Source organism: Calliphora vicina, chromosome 1 (assembly GCF_958450345.1).
Source record: "Calliphora vicina chromosome 1, idCalVici1.1, whole genome shotgun sequence".
Taxonomy (NCBI): domain Eukaryota; kingdom Metazoa; phylum Arthropoda; class Insecta; order Diptera; family Calliphoridae; genus Calliphora; species Calliphora vicina.
In genome coordinates, this window is record NC_088780.1 from 70,039,740 (window position 1) to 70,061,480 (window position 21,741).

The 21,741-nt window shown below is 30.1% G+C and overlaps 1 protein-coding gene across 1 annotated transcript in view; it reads right to left on the minus strand.

The window, feature by feature from the left end:
- Positions 1 to 940: 940 nt before the first annotated feature.
- Positions 941 to 21,741, minus strand: part of LOC135949351 (synaptosomal-associated protein 25) — a 537,273-nt gene continuing 516,472 nt past the window's right edge. The window contains exons 6-7 of the mRNA XM_065498880.1: positions 1,193 to 1,337; positions 941 to 1,134 (exon numbers count right to left, since the gene is read on the minus strand). Of these exons, the coding sequence (XP_065354952.1) occupies positions 1,072 to 1,134; positions 1,193 to 1,337 (208 nt within the window). The 3' untranslated portion in view covers positions 941 to 1,071. The remainder of the gene's footprint in view (positions 1,135 to 1,192; positions 1,338 to 21,741) is intronic.

Consider the following 21,741-nt stretch of genomic DNA (forward strand, 5'->3'; position numbering starts at 1 on the left):
ATTTATTTTGATAGATATCCCACTCGCATCCCACTAAGCGACCAAAAGGGTCTTCAAGGATAATATCTAAGCTTTTGTTTGACCTAAAAAAAAAGATTAAAAAAGGGTCCATTTTGAAAAAAAAAAGTCAACAAAGTTTTTGATTTTGCAAAAAAAGTCAAAAATTTTATGTTTTGAGTTACAAAATATTTATTTTGATAGATATCCCACTCGCATCCCACTAAGCGACCAAGTAGGTGTTCAAGGAAAATATCTAAACTTTATTTTAAGAAAAAAAAAAAATAAAAAAAAATAGCGTATTTTAAAAAAAAGTCAAAAAAGTTTTTGATTTCGGAAAAAAAATATTAAAAATTTTTTATTTTTTTTTTTAAATATTTTTTTCGAAAGATCGAAGAAATAGCTATCTATACTATTTGGAACACATTTTGCTAAGAACAATAGGTAATAAGTTACATGGATAAGAAAAAACCCCTGTTTGACCAAATTGTCAAAATTTTACCCCCTATAACTCAGAGAGTTCTCGACCGATGTTGTTGAAAAATTGTGTCTGAGTTACTATCCAATAGAGCTAACCTTGGTGCAAATTCATCCCGATCGGAAGACATCGATTTCAAAAGTTGGTTCACTTGACATGAAATCCCCCATATATAAAAGCCACTATATATATATATATATATATATATATATATATATATATATATATATATATATATATATATATAGTGGCTTTTGTTTTCAATCAAAAGCCACAGTATTTTGCATTTGCACTTTCGTAAGATCATATGCATCAGACACTGAACTCCGCTAGTGTAAGTCCTTCAAAAGATAGACGTCTTAAAAACACATAAAATGAATATGGTCCACCCTAATTATTATCAAACATGACGCTGAAACATTATGTTCATCCTCAAAGTATGCAATAAGTTACGCAATGTATGTATGTAATTATCAATAAGAATTTATGAACAAACTTGAAAATACAACAGAAAAACAATAAGTAAATTATAATCATTGAACTCGATGCACTTTGAACTTAATGGCATGTTTAAGAATAAAATGATGACGGTTAATTTATTTTAAAAGCTGGTGTGCCCTTTGATTTGCAACAGCTATTCTCGCCTCATTTGACTCAGCCTGAAAACAGATAAATTTAATAGAAATACAAACGATTGGAAATATATTGTGGTACTACCTTTCTGTTTATCCTGTCTATTTGTCGATTTTGATTCTCAAGTTCAGAACCCATATCCAGAGCCATATTTCGAAGATTTCCAATCATTGTATTTACTTGACCCATATTTTCCTCCATTTCATCTTCTCTTGCATCATTTGTTATTCTAAAATGAAAGAAAAAGTAATATTCTGCAAATAAAATGTATATTTTTATTTAGATATTGTTACGAAATTGTACTTGAATTCAAATATAACGTTTTTAAGGGTAGCATAATGCTTTCAAATAACAGTGCTGTAATAGCAAACTGTAACATATCTGTGGGCATTATTAAATAATAGCTTTCAGTTGATTTGGTCGTAGAAATTTGATTTAGGTTGATAGGTAGGTTGATTTGACATTGTAGAAAGTACACCACAGATGGCGTATGTATTAGTAAGATCTAGAATATTCGAATTTTGACAGTTAAAGAACAATCTAGAGTGCAGAAGTCATTTTATCAGAGACGCTTTTCGAATAAACATCAACTGAGTGCCTTAAAGTGTGTTGTGCTTTTCAAGTAAATTCGTGTACATTATAAATTGTGTCTGCATTTCTGCGAATTTACAAACGTGTATAAAAAACATTGAGTGACTATTTAATTCTGTTGTTGTTCTACATTTGAATAAATAAAGAGTTGTTACAATTTGTAAACTACTAAACGGCTTTTATTTGCAATCAAAAGTATCCGGTTTATTTAAAGGAAATAAACCAGCGTTTTAAAAAGGTTAAAACGTAACAATATTATTGCTATGGAATGACCCTTCCATAACTTTTCGACCGAGTTTGGATTTCTACCACATATAAACATTTTATATTTTACATCCCTCAAAAGCTAAGTACTCTGTTCAAAATTTCGTGCGAAATACTGTCAAACTACATATAAAATATTTGGAATGAAATATTTGCGAAATAATTTCGGAAAAGCAGTACTCTGTTCTTTTTGTGAAAAACAGGTGAAATAATCCGGCAACGTTATTTCTCAACTACGAAATAATATAAGCAGCACTTCTTTCGCATGAAATTATAAGCAACATACATACAATTTTTCCCTTGAAAAAGCCATAATTTTTCGCAAATATGAACAGAATACTAGGCTTAACTCTTTCAGCCACAGTTTTATGTGGATAAGTTTATAATCCAAACAATTGCATTTTTACTTTAATTAGGGTTCATATATTATGAAAAATAAGAAAAAATAGAAATACAGCTAAAGGTTTCATCATGGCGGTTGGCATTAAAAATAATTATGATACAAATTTTCATAGCGTATAAATTTATTTGAAAACTTATCATTTTGACTAAATTTTGTGAACAAAACAAACGAAATAACTGTGTAGGTGAGATATACTCCAATTCTTTTATATAATTTGGTAGACCCCCTTCTGTGTAATCAACCGGCTCTTCCTATCGACAATCTTTTTTACAATTTTGGTTCCACCACAACAGTTTGGTTAGATAAGTCACTAACAGTAGTATTAGCCAAATTTTATAGAGGTATATCATCATCCGAATCAAAATCTCCATCCTGCAACCACGATGGTATGTCACCGAGCACCATCCTCAGATCGACTTGATCCTAATAATTACATATCTTCTTCGTCGAGTTCAAGACTGTAGATACATTTCCATCCGAATGTATAACCTCAAACAACATATATTCAATTTAACGTTCATTGAGTACACGCGGGATCCTTACAAAATAACATAATATTATATATAGAAAAGCATTATATAAAACCTATTTCAGTCACGGTGGTTAGTAATCTAACCACTCTATTACTTATGTTATTTATCAAAGATTATAGTATAAAATATTACTTTGTTAGTACAAGCCAACCAATCAAACACCAAATAACAAAGTAACACTGAATTGATGAACAATAAACACTCTGACATTTTTTTTATTGAATGCGGGAAAACCCCTTAAAAAACTGCGGTTTACAATATTTTCAAATTAATATAATAATCTAACTAGAGCAACCGACGGCAAAGTTTTGCCAAAAAACATAAACGATGACTTAAAAAGATTTAATTGTTTGGCAAAATGCCAATAGATGTCACTAAACATTTTTTAAAAGAAAAGGTGGTTAGTAATGTGACTACTAAACCGGAAAGAGTTAAAGTTGGACATTTCATGCATACACGGCTTCCATCTAAATTTGACCAAAAATCGTCAATATTTCAATAAAAAAATAATAAAATCGTCATTTCTAATTTAATAAATCGTCAAAAAAAATCGGTAAATAAAAAAGTCAAGATTTCTTATAATAATTTTTATTTAAATAGTAAACGAAAACATAACATAAATAGGGCTTATATTCAATAAAGACTATAGACAGTATAGATACAACTGTAGATATAACTATTCGAATATAAAGCCCTCGAAATAGTATTTTCTATTTTACAAATATAAAGTATGGTCGGTCAAGCCCATGTAAGTAACTGAGCATTATATATATATGTATATATAGTCTATATAAAGTAAGGCACATTTATAATATAGTGCAGTTTTTTACAAATATATTAATTCAGGTTTAACTTCAATGTCTTAATAATTTCAAATAATCTATACAGTAAATAATTCCTTCAATATATTCATTTTCTAAAGAAAATTTAATAAATTTTATCAAACTAGGAAATGTCTATGTAGATTTTTTCCGTTTTATTCCAGGAATTGTTTTAGAAAAATTACATAAGTTAATTTCGGTATTTGAAAACATTCTCTATTTAATTATCGATAAATTCACTGAAATTAATTGTTGGAAACCTTTTCACAAAAGGATTTAGAAAAGCAAAATATATTATAGAAATAAAACTATAGATGAATGAGAATTACTGACACTTAAGCTTTATTTGTAAAAATATCAAAGCTTAAACAAAACACCAATAATAAACGGTGATTTTATCTTTTATTACATTACCTACTACATTTGGTTCAATTCACGGAATTCAGACTCTAAATATTGAACTTCATGTTCACCAACAAGATGATTAAATTCATTACGTACTTATTTAATAAAATGAATTACTACTATACGTTTTCAAACAAAATATCTTCAAAATGACGATATTGTTACGAAATTGTACTTGAATTCAAATATAACGATTTCAACGGCTGATTTAAAAGTTGCATAATGCTTTCAAATAGCAGTACCTCTCAAACTGTAACATATCTGTGGGCATTATTAACATTGAATAAAAGCTTTCAGTTGACCATTGATCGTAAGTATGGCAACACTGTTTGCTGCGACCGTATATTCGAATTCGAATATTCAGTTAAAGAACATTGTAGAAAGTACACCATAGATGGCGTATGTATTAGAAAGCTCTAGAATATACTAGCTTTGACAGTTAAAGAGCAATCTAGAGTGCAGATGGCACTGTTATAAATAGTGGCAGAGGTTGCAGTCGTTAGTGAGTTTATCAGAGACGCTTTTCGAATAAACATCAACTGAGTGCCTTAAAGTGTGCTGTATTTTTCAAGTGAATTCGATGTTTAAAATATTTTTGCGAAATAATTTCATCAAAAAATCAGCATTTCACAGTATTCTAAACCTGTTTTTAGAAGATTAACCCGAAACCCGTTTTTGTAAAAAGTAGATTTTCAATATTCCAATCAATAATTACTCAAAAATTTGTTTTTTGTTACTGTATTATACATTTTTCGTAGGTATGATCAAAAACGTCGATTTCTATAAAAGGTTCCAAAACTCTATTTAATTGTATAATTATTAGGAACAGTGAAATAACTCCCAAATGAAGTAAATCCCAATAACTCCCATCAAATATGAAATAATTCCCAAACTTGAAAAATGAAATAACTACCAAAGGGTAAAATGAAATTATTCCCAATAATCGGCGGTTTCATAATTTTAAAAATATTAGTCCCAAAAAAAGCAAAATAAATCCCAATAGAAATGAAATAATTTCCAATCCGAAGCAATTTATTTATGTAATCTAACTCCCAATGAAATAAATAACTACAAAAGTGAAATTATTCATCGCTTACCAAACATGTTTTACCAAATTTGTTTTCTGAGCGAAGTTTTTGATACACCCCAGAGGAGAAAACCTTAGCGACCGGCCAAAGGCCGGCAATGTAAAACAAATTTTCTGAGCGATGTCTGTTTTTGATATTTATGGGTCCTGCTTTTGCAAAGTAGAACCCAACAAAAATTAAACAACTACCAATACAATGAAATAAAACCCAACAAAAATTTCATTAGGAGTTATTGCATTATGAAATAACTCCCAACAAAAAATTATGAAATAACTACCTATGCGTTAGGAGTTATTTCATAATGAAATAAGTCCCAAGTTGTATGAAAAATTTGTTGGGTGTTATTTAATTTTTTCGTGGGGAGTTATTTCAAGGTTACTAGGGTATTCAATTAATCGGGTTTCTGGTTTAATCGAGCAAATAATTAATCGAGGTTTAGATTTATTCGGTTAATTTAAAATTATTCGATTAACCGAATAATTTCTATTTTCATTTTAAATTTGAAATACAACAACGAATTTTGTGTACAAAAACATAAAAAAACAGCAAATAAGGTATTTGAGATCATTTTTGTAAACATATCGCATATTTGCTGCAACAACGTCCTAACTTGAAATTCGTGTTTTATGAACTGAGTAATACAAAGTTCATTAATCTTTAATTTTGTGTGAAATTGTTTTTTTGTTGTAAACATCAAAATTAAAATTCATGTTTTCTCGTATATTTGATAAGTAAAAATTTGGGTTAAATACAGATTAGAAAGATATTAACATCTACTATTTATATTTCTGAAATCGCATGATTTGTTGAAAATTTATTTAAGAAATATTAAAATGTCATAAAATATTCAAAGACGTTTTTCTCGAAACGACTTTTTTTGAATTATGACGTTGTTGCAGCAAATGAGCGATGTGTGAGTTTTTTTAGAGTTTTAGTGAGATCTTCTGAAATGATATTTTATAAAAAGAATATAATTTAAACGATTTTCTTTCTTTAGATTTAATAAAACTTTTCTTGGAAAAAAACTCTCTCGCTGATTGTATATGTTGGAGAAATCAAAAGCATGATAAAGAATATTCCTTTTTGGATTGTTTTAGATTTTGATTAATTTAATAGTTTCGTTTAGTTATGATAAAAGACTAATTTCAAAAAAAATTTCGTCTATACATGTAAATTAGGGTGGGTCATTTTTTTTGACTACTAAGCGTATAGCAAATTCCTAATCTACGGAAAATTCTAAGAACTTTTCCAGAAGAAACCATGGTTCTAAAATCAAAATCGAGCTTCCGGTTTTTTACGAGAAGATTTGGAGCTCAAGACCTCTTTTGCTAGGAGACCTCGGGTATGTTCAATTTTAAAAATAATAATATTTCTTCGTTTGTGTTCCGATTTCAAAAAATTACATATATAATAATCTTCTCGTCGAGTACTACATATAACATCTCGTAGCTATCAATTATCTCTTATAGCGTAAGAAATATTGGCATTTGAATAATACATTTTTAACATTTTTACCCACCCTACTCCAGTTTTTTGATGACCGCGGTTTCAAATATTTTCCGATTTTCTCTATTTTTAATTTATAGGACTAAAGAAATGTATATATAACATAAAGAAAAAATTGATTAAAAATAATGACTGAGTCCAAAGTTATGCTTAAATTTCAAATAATTAAAAAGGCGATTTTTCGTTATTTTTTTGGGAAAAAGGTGCTTTTATTCTTTCTAAGTTATCTAAAAAAATTTCTAAGAAGATGTATAAAGAATATATAGCTACGAGATGTTATATGTAGTACTCGACGAGAAGATTCTATATATATGTAATTTTTTTGAAATCGGAACACAAACGAAGAAATATTATTATTTTTAAAATTGAACATACCCGAGGTCTCCTAGCAAAAGAGGTCTTGAGCTCGAAATCTTCTCGTAAAAAACCGGAAGCTCGATTTTGATTTTAGAACCATGGTTTCTTCTGAAAAAGTTCATAGAATTTTCCGTAGATTACGAATTTGCTATACGCTTTACCATTTTTTTTGGGCCCGAACAAATTGACCCACCCTAATGTAAATACAAACAAATTTTCAAAGATATGTCAATTAAATATGTCAGTTGTTATACATACTCACTAATCATGTTTATTGGATGTTCAAAAATATTTAATTTTAATTTGTATTTTAATTGTATTATTGAAATTTAAAGTGCAAAAAAAGGAATTTCGGTTAATCGACACAAATTAATCGGTTTATTTGTTATTTAAAAAACGGCAATTTTAAATTATTCGAACAGTTAACCGTCCAAAATTAATCGGTTAACCGATTAACGGTTAATCGATTGAATACCCTTCTAATTACACAGTGCAACAGTGAAAAAACACACGATCATGACTATATAGGTTCGACTCAACTACCAAAGGGTAGTAAAACCCTATACTCAGTTTGTTCATTTTGATTACCGATTTTTTTTTATGGGCCCCCAAAGTTTCTGAAAATCAGTGGGGCTTCTAAAAAAGGTGTCATCAGTTTTTGGTTAACAGCTAATTCAGACTTTGTGATACGGCTTAACTTTATATGGCAATAATATAGCTAAGAGTCCGCCAAATAAATTTTGTTAAAAGTTTTTTCCAAAAAATAGCTTTTTCGTGCACTTTTGTTGAAAAACTTTTTTTTTACTTTTTTTTAGTATAACTTCCACAGTCTCCTAATTTTTCACTAACAATATTTAGCAAAGTTGTAGCTAAGATAAAGTTGAACAACTCTTGAGAACATATCAATGCATTCTGAACGTGTCTAGTCACTCTAAATAGCACATAAAGATCACTTTGTACCTTAACGATTTTAGTTTTTACTATTTTTTGACGCTAAAACAAAGATTTTTTGTTAAAATAGTATGATCAAGTCCACACTTCTAGGTTGTGCTGTATTATTTACTCGGCAGAGGTGTTCGGAATGGGGATCAGTGTCACACATTTATGATCCGAATGAGCTGAATTAAAATATAGATAGTCCTTGAGAAGGTCTACAAAAATATGCTTTTATCTGTAGGTTATCTCTTTTAGTTCAAGAGATATTTAGGTTTATCTTTAAATTTGCTTGATCTTTTTTTTGTGTTTTATATATGATGGGCCTACGAAAGGTCGAAATTTGTTTTTTATATATGACGTATATTTGCGATAAAATTCTAAACAAAATAAAACAAAACTGATAACAATTATTTCGTCCCTATAAAAAGTTACACGCATCCAAAGTTGTAGTATCTTTTTATATATTTCAACTTTGTATGCGTGTGTTTTTTAAGTTTTTTCCCAAAAAAGTCCCCATATTTTTTCTTTTATAAAAAACTCATGGCCAATTTTGAAACAAAATTTTAGGTTTGAGTAAAAAATTCTAAAAACGCAAAGCACCGATCCTCAAAAACTCGCCACATTTATATAGCCCTATATATTGTTTATATACATACCAAACGTTTTTACTATCATACTGTAAATAACGTCAAAGTGGGCTATTTTCTAAAAAAAAACTCAGTTTTTGGAACACATTTTCCCCGTTTTAGGAATTTCGATGTTTGAAAACAAAGAATGGCAACATTAGTGATGCCATTGACTTAAGAACATTTAGATCTATATTACTTCCAAATTTTATTGTGATTTCTGTAACTGTTCAAATTTTACATTATTTCAAAATTTTTATTTTTCTTGATGGAAAATCACCATTTTATAATACTGTTAGTTTTTAAGGTAAAATACATCCGAAAAAACACAAAATTAATTCATTTCACTAAAATTTCAATCTCCAAGTCATAAGGTTTGCACCGGTATCAAAAACTTATATTTACTCTTCAGAAGTTCCACAAACCTTGCTCACTTTCAAAAATTTTAATGTTTTTTCATATCTTGCATCAAGCCGGTCTTGCGTGATCAAGATTGGATAAAGTGATGCGCCCGGATCATACCGATAATGATTTGCCCATTCTTCGTTATTCCAGCACAATAGAGAAGTATACACTCGAACATACATTTTTAATAAAAAATAGTAAAAAAATAAAATTTTTAAGCTACAAAGTGATTTTTACAGCTATTTAGAATGCCTAGATATGTTCGGATTACATTGATATGTTCGCAATAGTTATTCAGATTTACCGTAGCTACAACTTTGCAAAATATTGTTATTGAAAAATTAGGAGTCCCAGGAAGTTATTCTAAAAAAAATTTTCTTCCTATATTTTTTCAACAAAAGTGCACAAAAAAGCTATTTTTTGGAAACAAATTTTACCAAAATTTATTTTGCGGACTCTTAGCTATATTATTGCCATATAAAGTTAAGCCGTATCACAAAGTCTGAATTAGCTGTTAACCAAAAACTGATGACACCTTTTTTAGAGGCCCCACTGATTTTCAGAAACTTTGGGGGCCCATAAAAAAATCGGTCACCAAAATGGACAAACTGAGTACAGGGTTTTACTACCCTTTGGTAGTAGAACCGAACCTATACTGTCATAATCTTGTGTTTTTCCAAAAGTCTTCATTTGTTGCATAGTGTTATTAGAACAGCTCTTTAGGATTTATTAAGAGAAAAAGTAATAAAAATATTTCAAAAATGTGTTCTTCTATTATGTATTTAAAAGAAAAAAATTCGGTACCGTGAAATAACACCCAAATGAAAAAACTCCTAATAGAAATGAACTAATTCCCAAAACTGTAAAAGGAAATAGCTACCCAAGGGTAAAATTCTAAAAATATTAGTCACAAGAAATGCGAAATAAATCCCAATAGAAATGAAATAATACTAGGGTGATCAATTCTTCGACATTTTTTAGAAACCGGTTTTCGGTTTCTTCGAACAATTAAATTACATTTCTTCAGAGCTTTGGTAGCACTACAATATATCTCTTCATCATACTTGCGGAACTACTTTTTTTCTTATCTTTCATAAGGTCTTCGGGTAAAATGTTACCCATTTTGAAATTAAAAACATACTCCTTTTTAAAAAAGTAGTATTTCTACTCCTTTTTTTAAAAAAAAGTAGTATTTCTACTCCTTTTTTTTAAAAACATAGTAGAATTTCTACTCCTTTTTTTAAAAAAAGTAGTATTTCTACACCTTTTTTAAAAAAAGTATTTCTACTCATTTTTTTAATGACTTTAATTTAATTTCAAATGTCAACAACTACTTCAGGTTTTTTCTGTTTGGGTCAAATTTGACCCGAAGATCGTTAACGTCAACAAATTTGAAGACCTTATGAAGGTAAAATTATCTCCTAGGAATAAGTAAAACACAGTTTAAATGTTTTTTTCTTCTTTTTATAAAATTCTAGTAAAATTGAGTGAGTTTTCAGGCTTTCCAGATCACTTGTGACATTTTCTAAATATAAAAAGTGTTCTAAAATAGTTGAAATATTTGTTTTAATTTTTTTTTGGATTTTGAATATTTTTAAAGTTTTTAATACACTAAAACTCATAAAAACACACTTTTAGAAAAAACCGGCTATTCGAGGAGAAAAACCCGGTTTCTTCGATATTCGAATTTTGAGCTTTTCAAAAAAACCGAAACCGACCTTAGCAAAAAAACCGGTTACAACCGATTATTAAAAACGGGACTGATCACCCTAAATAATACCCAATACGAAACAATTTAATTATGTAATGTAACTCCCAACGTAGTGATAGCGCGCTATCAACTAGTGCGCATACGATAACTCCACCAACTCCACCCTGGGACTACGTCAGCATTTCATCAGGGCGGGTAGTTTAATTTCAGTATCATTCCTACGTCCTCCTTACATTCTATGTAAGGCGGTTCGGAACTGCTGAGCGCCTTTCCTTCATTATCTTATTTATAAATTCTTGACACAATTTCCATGCATTTGCAGAATGTAACATTATGTTCACAATATTTTCAGTTGTTAAGGTCACACCTAGGTTATTTTGCAAAGTTTCTCTCTGTTCCAGCCATTTTTCACATTCAAAAAGTATATGACTTGCATCTTCCTCTGCTGCTCCGCATGCGTCACAACTGCTTATATCCTTCAGTTTAAATCTATGTAGATATTTATTAAAACTGCCGTGGTTGGTCGTCACTTGAGTTAAGAAATAACCAGGGACGGAATATAACTGTTATTTTTTTATTTCAGATAAAAAGGTTACGAGGAAATTCCTTTTATTTAATATTGGGAATTTTTAACCATTATCATTGCATATATATTATTTTGGTTATCGTAACCAATTAAAGTAAGAAATATTTTTTTTTGGTTATAAATAACCATTATATCAACCAAAAACATTTTTTGGTTCGAAATAACCATTACAAAAAAAAATAATTTTTTTTTGGTTATAGTAATAAAAAATTAATTCATAAATATTGAATAAGCCGAAAAATAAGGGGAATTTGACAATTAAATAAAGTACTTGTTCTTGTTCTAGATGTCCCAAAAGTAATCCTCTATATTCTTTAAAAGAAATATTTATTTATTTAGAATTATGTACATATTTACAAAAAATGGAAGTCGCAGCCACGATTTGAACTAACAAACTTCCGGCTGCTAGTCAAGTGTTGTACTCACTACACCACTGCTTAGTGATTTTACTTTGTGTCAAATAATTTCAATATATTGTCGATTGTTTTCTGGAATTGCATATATCAAGCACTTAGCGCCAAATTATCGTAAGTTTCAAAATTATTTATAACTTTTGACAATTAAAAATTCATGGAATACTTTATTGAAAAATATGACAAAAATTATTTTTTATTGAATTTTTGCATAGATACAAATTGAAATATAATTTTTATTTAAAAATAGTTTTTATTAAAATTTTACAGTTATGTAAAATTCGTTTACTGTAAAATGTAAACATTAACTTACGATAAAATCTTACCCCCTATATTTTTGAAGTTATTAACAATTTTGATATTCTGAGAACGCTAAAACAACATCCGGTGCATAAAATTTTAATTTCTGCAATAAAAAAAAATTTAGAAAATGTCGCTTACGATAACTTGGCGCTAAGGGCTCGATATGACAACATAATTATATTTGTAAAGCAAAAAAGGCTTTTCTGAAGATTCCGTGAACATGTCATCAAAATCGGTCCAGCCATTTTTGAGTCCATACGGAACATACATACACACATCCATTTTTATATACAGTGGTGACCAGGATTTTAAGACAAAAATTGTTTGCTAAATTCCACGTGATTGTCAATTATTTTTTCAAATCTTTCCACATATATGTATGCATGAGGACTGTTTTAACACACAAGTGTGTTTTTTTCGACTGTGTCAATTCATACATATTCACCACGAACACATAACATTTTTCTACAACTTGACCAACAAAATTTTTTTTTAAATAAACATATTTTCTCACATTTATATCATTATATTTTTATTATTATAAAATATTCAGACCAAATTTCGTATTTTTAGTTCCATTAGTTTCGCTCATATCATGTTATTAACAGCGGATATTCGTTGAGGTGGGTCAACGTATTTCCACATATCTTTGTCCATATATGTTTTACCGATTTTTCCAAACATTTTTCAGAAACTAGAAACATTAATAATAAATTTCATACCCTTAGAGGTCCTTTTATTTTGGCTCCATCGCACTTCAAATTCAGTTGATGAAAAAAATTCAAGTATTTGTCTTAAATTGGTGTCCACCACTGTATATAGATAGGGCATTAGCGGTATAATGTAAAAATTGGATTTTTACGAACCCCTCCGCCCACAGACCGAATATAAAAAAACTGACTACACAGTGTTACTCGCTGGGCTATTTTGAAGATTCACTGAAAATTTCATCAAAATCGGTCTAGCCGTTTTTGAGTTCATTCGGTACATACATACAAACATACATTTTTATATATATAGATTTCATACCTGAACCCAAAAAAATTTTTTTATTTTGTAATGGTTATTTCTAACCAAAAAAACTTTTTGGTTGTTATAATGGTTATTTAAAACTAAAAAAACTTTTTTGGTTGATATAATGGTTACTTATAACCAAAAAAAAATATTTCTTACTTTAATTGGTTACGATAACCAAAATAAAATATATCTTATAAAAATGGTTAATTATAACCATTTTATAAATTCAACAATATAAATGGTTAAAAATGATTTTTTTGTCGTTTATCTTATAATTGTTACGTCCCTGGAAATAACCCATGTTTCCATGTTTTCTTTCGATTCAGGCTCTTATATTTTGAATCAGGTTAAATGTCCATCTTCCATTCTCTTCTTGGTTCCAACGTTCTTGCCATTTGCTTATTATATTATCCCTGGCGCCTTTCCTCATTACAGAAATTTTTATCGTCCGCTGTGCTGGACTAGTATTGTCCCTATATATATGTCTTGTTTGGATATATATTTCCTCTCTTTCCAGTATTAATAGGACTATGGGAGGTAGGTTTGCAAGCACTAAAGCCGCACTTGTGGATACTGTACGGTACGCTGATGTGATGCGGTGAGCACTAACTCTCTGTGGTTTCTGTAATTCCTTTATTTTATACTTTAACTGCAATGCTCTGGTAAATGTAGGGGCAGCATATAGAAGTTGGGAGTGCACTACGCTGTTTATTAATCTCCTTATCTGCGGTTTTGGGCCGCCACAGTTTGGCATTATTCTGACCAGTGAGGTTGCTGTTCGCATGGCTTTGTTACGAATGTTTAGCACGTGTTGTTTGAAGTTGAGATTGTCATCCAATTGTACACCTAAATAGCATAAGTTGCGTTTTAAGGATATTTCACTAGCTTGAAGTCTAATCTGCGGTATCTTAAAGACTCTTCGATCAGTCACTAGTATAGCCCCAGTTTTTGGCACTGTCAGCTGCAGTCCGTTTTTCCATAACCATCTGTTACAACGACATACGCTATCATTTGCAACTATCTCGATCAATTCAACAGTTTGTTGGTTTATGACGAGAGCGATGTCATCCGCATAACCTATTAGTTTTGCTCCTTCTGGTAGGTCTAAGTTCAATAAGCCATCGTACATCACATTCCAGAGGAATGGATCCTTGAGGTACTCCGGCTGTTATTTGGTATTCGTGCATACCATTTTCCGTCTCGTATAATAGTATTCTATTGTCCAAATAGTCTGATACTATGTTGTAGAGATAGTTGTCTACTCCCCTGTTTTTGAATGCGTCTAGTACTACTTTCCACTTTACTGTGTTAAATGCATTTTTCACAGCGAGTGTTATTATTGCGCAGTATTCTCCTGTTGTTTTGGCTTGTATCGCTTTATTGTAAACTTCACTAATGGCATCTACTGTACTTTTCCATTTACGGAAACCATGTTGCATAGGAGGCAAACCTCCAAGGTCCAATACAATCTTCTAGGCGTTTTAATAGTACACATTCTAAGAGTTTTCCCAGTGAGTCCTGCATGCTGGTCTATATGAACTGGGTTCGCTCAATGGTTTATTTCCCTTTCGTAATAAAACTAATTTTTGTATCTTCGATTTAGCGGGATAAATCCCGGTCTCTAGACATAAGTTGAAGACTTTAACTAAGGATTCAGCCATATGTCACATGCCAGTTTTATTACTTCGTTTGGTATACCGTCTGGTCCTGGGCTCTTTCCAATACTCAGTTTATTGCCAGCATGTTTAACCTCATCTACGTTTATTGGGATGAAATCGTCGACATGTAGCCTTGGTGCACTTGTCAGTCCATCTTCATCATATGGAAATAATGTTTCCACAATTGTTGTTGCCCACATTGGTTCTTTAATACCAGGTCTGTCTGTCTTTCTTTCTGTTTGTCTGTATGTATGTGTAAAACACAGACCCCAAGTGCCATTTAAGGGTTAATTTCCATTTTTGTTCTATTATTATAAATACTAGACTTCATGTTATATTTCTCTTAAGTTTCATCAAAATTGACCCAAAAATAAATAACATTCCGCTATCTTAAAATTTGAAATTCCAAATATTGAAAAATTTGACCTTTGAACTTCACGACTTAAGGTTTAAAGTTTTCCAATTTTAATAAAACTTTCAGAGTCTATTTAGAATTATTTGGGCTATAATATTCTGAATAGGTTTTACTTAAAATTCATAACAGTTTGATTTTCTTGCGAAAACAATAAAGCAAGTTGTTTTTATTTTTTGTTTTTTCATTACTCACTTACACACTACAGTTTGTGTCGGCAAGAAACCTACCAATTGTAGTAAGGAAATGTAAGAAAAGATAAATAACGGTTTATTGTTGGTGTTTTGTTTAAGCTTTGATATTTTTACAAATAAAGCTTGAGTGTCTGTAATTCTCAAACACTCTATAGTTTTATTTGTATAATATCTTTACTTTTTCTAAAGCCTTTTGGGAAAAGGTTTCCTGATGATCTGGCCTAAGCAACCAGTGAAATGCGCATAGGAACTAGCTTATCCCCCAACAATAAATTTCAGTGAATTTATCAAACTAAAAATTGGGAAAAACAATGCAAAAATTACAAAATTTAAATCGCAGGTACGGAAAAACTATAAGATATATTTACATATTTTTTCATATTTTTATTCCCTGTTATGTTCTCAATAAATCCCAATGAGATGATCAAAAAATTCTGAAATTTGTTTAACAAAATGTTTAAAAATTTGAAAATGGAGTTTTAAAACTGCCGTTTAAAAATTGTTATTTTTTGGCCAGATCTGCGAATAGGTTAACGGTATCCTACGAAGATAAAAACTCATATACAAGTAAATATGTACATTAGAGTGGGTCAATTTGTATGGAGCCAAAAAAATGCAACAAGCGGTTATCAAAATCGTAATCTACGATGAATTCTAAGAATGTTTGACGAAGAAACCATTGGTCTAAAATCAAAATGGAGCTTTTGTTATACCCTACACCACCATAGTGGGGAGGGTATTATGCGTTTGTGCAGATGTTTGTAACGCACAAAAATATTAGTCTAACACCCACCTTAAAGTATACCGATCGACTTAGAATCACTTTCTGAGTCGATTAAACGATGTCCGTCCGTCCGTCCGTCCGTCCGTCTGGTTGGCTGGCTGGCTGGCTGGCTGTCCATGTAAACCTTGTGCGCAGAGTACAGGTCGCAATTTTGAAGACATTTCGATCAAATTTGGTGCATATTACTTTTTCGGCCCAAGGACCAAGCCTATTGAAACTGGCTGAAATCGGTCCATTATTTCACCTAGCCCCCATACAAATGTCCCCTCGAAATTGGACTTTATCGGTCATAAACGTTTAATTTATCTATGTATCTACACAAATTTCGCTCCAAATAAGTTTTATATATACAAAATTCATGTCACCAAATTTTGTTACGATCGGTCCATAATTAGTCATAGCTCCCATATAGACCCGCTTCCGAAAATCAGTTTAACGTGCATAAATAGCTTAAAAATGTTGGTATACACACAAAATTCAACATAGTTAACTTTAATATAGACATAAATCGCACGACCTAATTTTATGGTGATCGGTCCATAATTGGTCATAGCTCCCATATAAGGCCCACTTCCGAAAATCACTCAAAAATGTAAATTATTGATGTTTTAAAAGAAAAATATTTTTACTCATTTACTTGGTGTAGGGTATTATATGGTCGGGCTTGACCGACCATACTTTCTTACTTGTTTTTGTTTAAATATGCTAACATTTTATTAAGCCTTTTAAGAAATGTTTGGGATTGTTCGAAAGGTAAGAATGGAAGAAAAGATGAATCTTTGCAAATGGAGGAGATTATCAATGAACTTTTTATTGTAAACACCCGAGGATGGTTACAAAATCTCATATTGTGGTTGTGCGAGAATCTAAAACCGATATTTTGGGACACAGTGGGGGAAATGAAAAATAAAAAAGGTGCAAATAAACTTGTAAGTTCTAAACCAATAATCCGATTTTAATAAAATTTCCAACGACTATAGAGGAGGTGTTGTTAGACTTATGTTTTGAATTTTGACTTTCAACACTAAGGTGGGGCGGAGTCTCAAGAACCCAAATTGGGGTGTCTCGGGTATATTACAAATTAAAAATGATGCAAAATTTGTCTTCTCTAGCCGATTTGAAATATTTGTATATATGTGGAATCTACTAGAAGAGAGCTACCAAAAATATTATCATAACATTATTTTATCTTTAACAGTTTACGAGATATTCACCATTGAAAATTAAAATTTTATGTTTTTACTAACCTTGGTCTGTATTTTTGCAAATTACGGATCCAAATCTCTCCCGATTTTTTGAAATATATATCCTTTAATTAACAATATATTTATTAGTATTATAAGGAAAGAATTACTTCAAAATCGATACCAAGTCAAAAGTTATGTGCACTTAAATTTAAAAAAAATAAAAATATTGTAAATTGTTTTTTTCGCGATTTTTTTTCGAAAAAAGTACTTACATTAATTTTTAGTTATACAGAAAATAAAAACAAAATAAATAATGCGTTTATATTTTTCTCAACGATAAGATTTTGGGAAGTACTATAGAAGAACAATAATTTCAATATTTGTATAAGTGCGTAGTCAAGAGCCTTCCGAAGTAGATCTATTTTTTATCTAAATTTTAAATTTATGCTAAATTTTCTCCTATCGCATAGCTGCTTTCAAAAAATTAAATCCTCTTTTATAAGCCCCAATATGTTCTTAAATAGTTTGCAAAGGCAATTTATAGCCCGCATCTCGGTGCCGTCAACAGAGTCAAAAATCTAAAAAATACCATTTTTGGGATTTTTAAAAAAATCGCGAAAAAAAATCTTTTTATTTTTTTTTTTAATTTAAGTACACATAACTTTTAACTTGGTATCGACTTTGAAATAATTATTTCCTTATAATACTAATAAGTTAGTTGTTAATTAAAAAATATATATTTGAAAAAAATCGGGAGAGATTTGGATCCGCTATTTGCAAAAATACAGACCAAGGTAGGTAAAAAATATAAAATTTTAAATTTCAATGGTGAATATCTCGTAAACTATAAAAGATAAAATTTAGTTATAGTAGTATGTTTTGTAACTCTCGTAAAATTTAGTTATAGTAGTATGTTTTGTAACAAAAATTTGGCATCATTTTTAATTTTTAATATACCCGAGACACCCCAATTTGGGGTCTTGAGGCTCCGCCCCACCTTAATGTTGAAAGTCTGAATTTAAAACTTAAGCTCAGTAACAACTCCTCTATAGCCGTGAGAAATTTTATTAAAATCGGATTATCGGTTTAGAACTTACAAATTTATTTGCACGTTTTTTATTTTTCATTTCCCACACTGTGACCCAAAAGATCGATTTTAGGTTCTCGCACAACCACAATATGAGATTTTGTAACCATCCTCGGGTGAAGTTTATTGTTAATTTTCTCCATTTGCAAAGATTCATCTTTTTTGCCTTTCTTTCCTTTTAAAAAAGCCCAAATATAGTCAAGTTTCTTAAAAGGCTCAATAAAATGTTAGCATATTTAAACAAAAATATAAAATACGAAAGGACAATTTTCGCGTTAAAAATGGGAAGCTCCATTTTGATTTTAGACCCATGGTTTCTTCGGCAAAACTTCTTAGAATTCATCGTAGATTACGATTTTGATAACCGCTTTGTCGAGAAAAAAATTGACCCACTCTAATGTACATATTTTAAGTAAAAATGAGATTTTATTTTAATATTTATCAAAATATGTTCATTTTGTTCCTACATTTCTGGTTCTAGTTGCCTGAGACACGTTAATGGCCTGGCGAATTTTTAATAACTGTAGTATTTTTTGGCCAATTTCGGTTTTTTATGTCTCATTAGAACGACAATTACGTACACATTTCTATTTTTTTTAAATTAAATTGCAAAAGTAATTTTTTAATGGCAAAATTTTTACAAAAACTGAAAAAAAATAATTTTTTTCCCCTTGTAGATGCATCTCAAAACTTCAGAGGGCTTTCAGGATGATTTTTTTACCAATGTTCACCAAACTAGGGGGTGAGAATGGCCAAAATCCAATTTTCGTTTATTAAGGGCCACCCTAATGTCTATATGGAAGTTATTTCTGTTGAATTTTGTGTTTACACCAACATTTTTAAGAGATTTATGCTCGTTAAAGTGATTTTTGGAAGCGGGCCTTTTATGGGAGCTATGACTAATTATGGACCGATCATCATAAAATTAGGTGACATTAATTCAGTTTATATAAAACTTATTTGGAGCAAAATTTGTGTAGATACCTATATAAATTAACCATTTACTACCGATAATGTATAATTTCGGGAGAACATTTGTATGGGTGCTAGGTGAAATAATGGACCGATTTCAATCATTTTCAATAGGCTTCGTCATCAGGCCGACTTGTACTTTGCGGCAGTCATATGAACAGGTAGAATAAAAATAGAAAAACAATTTGGGAGTAATTTCATTAAAATGAAAAAAGTGTTCAACAAACAGGTTAAAGAGGATACTTTGGCCTTTCTCCTGGTAGTAAAATTTGTTTAACCCCTTTTGACCCTAAGCACTTTTATTCCCCTGAAATTCAGATTTGACTAAATTATAGTACCTGAGAAAAAATGTAATAACACAGCAGGTGTAAACGGTACAGTGACAAATCATACCAGTTCTTAAAGACTATTATCCTACCAACATAACGGAAAAAAATCACATTTTTTATAAAATGACATAAAATATTTTACTTTAACAGCATGCCACGCACACAATTGACAATATTTTTTATCTAATTTTTTGGTTACCATAGTTTAAATGTGTTTACTATTGAATGGCATTAAAATTTTTGAAATCGGAGTTAACAAAAAGTTGGACTTTTGGCCGATGAAATTGAGATATGAGCCACCGTGCATACCATTATTATTATGATAATTTACACCAATCATACTTCAATAAAAATTTATTTCTATAACTTTTTGTTTAATATTGTTTATTTTTTTATCTTATGTAATTATTAGCATAAAACGTTCGAAAACCTAACCACTAATATTAAATTAGCCGTTATCCTAAATAAATTACGTTAAAAAATGACAGATGTGACATAAATGAAATCAAAATAATTTATTTTTATTAAAATGCAAAACCCTCTATCTGATCATATTCATACATACACATTGAATATTTTTATAAGCAAAACACTCTATCTATCATAAAGTCCACAATAATGCAAAATTTTAAAAACCAATTACATGTGAGATTCAGTAGTTGCTTTTAAAAAATATTGTAGAATACCGAATTTTAATAACTTAAGTAATACGCGAAAAAACAGTTTTTTGGCTCTCCTGAAAAGTTGTGTTTTTCAAGATAGAGGGTTTTGAATATAGTCCGTCGATATGTTTTCTCCCTATTTGTTGTCTTTTTTGTTGCATTTATGTATATTTGTGGCTAGTTTATTTGCGAAATTTGATACTTTGGCAGTCTCTATTAAAAAGTGAAAGTGTATCATTAGAAATGCCAAATAAACGTAAAAAAAGTCAAAGTCAAAATATTAGAAAAGCTTGACAAAGGCGTTCAAACGAACCGGTTAGCCCTGGATTGTAATGTGACAACATCTTCAATCAGCTACATCAAATCACATAGAACAGCAATATTAGATGCTGTTTCCAACTCATATCAGAAGGCAAGCAACAAATCTTTCAACAGCGCTGAATATCCTAAAATGGAAAGTCGCCTGTATGAGTGGTTTTTAAATCAACGAGAAAAAAGTGTACACTGACTGGTCCCATACTTAAACAGAAAGCTAAACAAATATTTAGGGAGGAATATCCCGATAAAGATGAAAATGCATTCCGTGCAAGTAATGGATGGTTTACCAAATTTAAGAAATGATGTTGCTTCAGTCACTCCTTTTATTCATCGATATCGATATGTTATGAAGAAATCTTGGTCAAATTGTTTTCCACTAAGCACATAAGCAATCTTTTGGTTCTCCGTAATGATATTTCGGATTCGATGAAACCAAAAATACAAACAAATATAACTGATTATATGACAAACAAAGATTAGTTATAAATTTTCCCATTGTGCAAGCTTTCCCTCCAATAACTTTTAACTTTATTATTTAATTTTTTTTAAAATACATACATATGTAAAATATTTTAGTTTTTTGGACTGAATTGTTATGTTTTTTAATTTAATTTATAAAAATACATTTAATGTATTGGACTGAATTGTTCCATTTTGTTTTCCTGTTTTTATCAAATAAAATTGAATTAAAAAAAATTTAAAAGTGTTTTGTTATAGTTTCTAGAAGTAAATTTACTCAATTTTTTATTTCAAAAAAACGTCCAGAAATTAGAATAATTCAGAAATTAGAATTGCCTCAAAAATAAACCGGTTCTAATTAGCGAGCGTCTACTGTACTGGATTTTGTAAATATCGGTCCATATTTAACCATAGCTCCCATATAAGGTCCACCACCGAAAATCACTAAAATCCTTATAAATTTCTTGCAAATATAGTTATCAGGTTGAAATTCGAAAAAAATTTGTTCAATATATACAAAAATCGATGTAACAAATGTTACGATAATGGGCACATAATTGCTCATAGCCTCCATATAAGAATCACTTCCGGAAAACACATTAACCT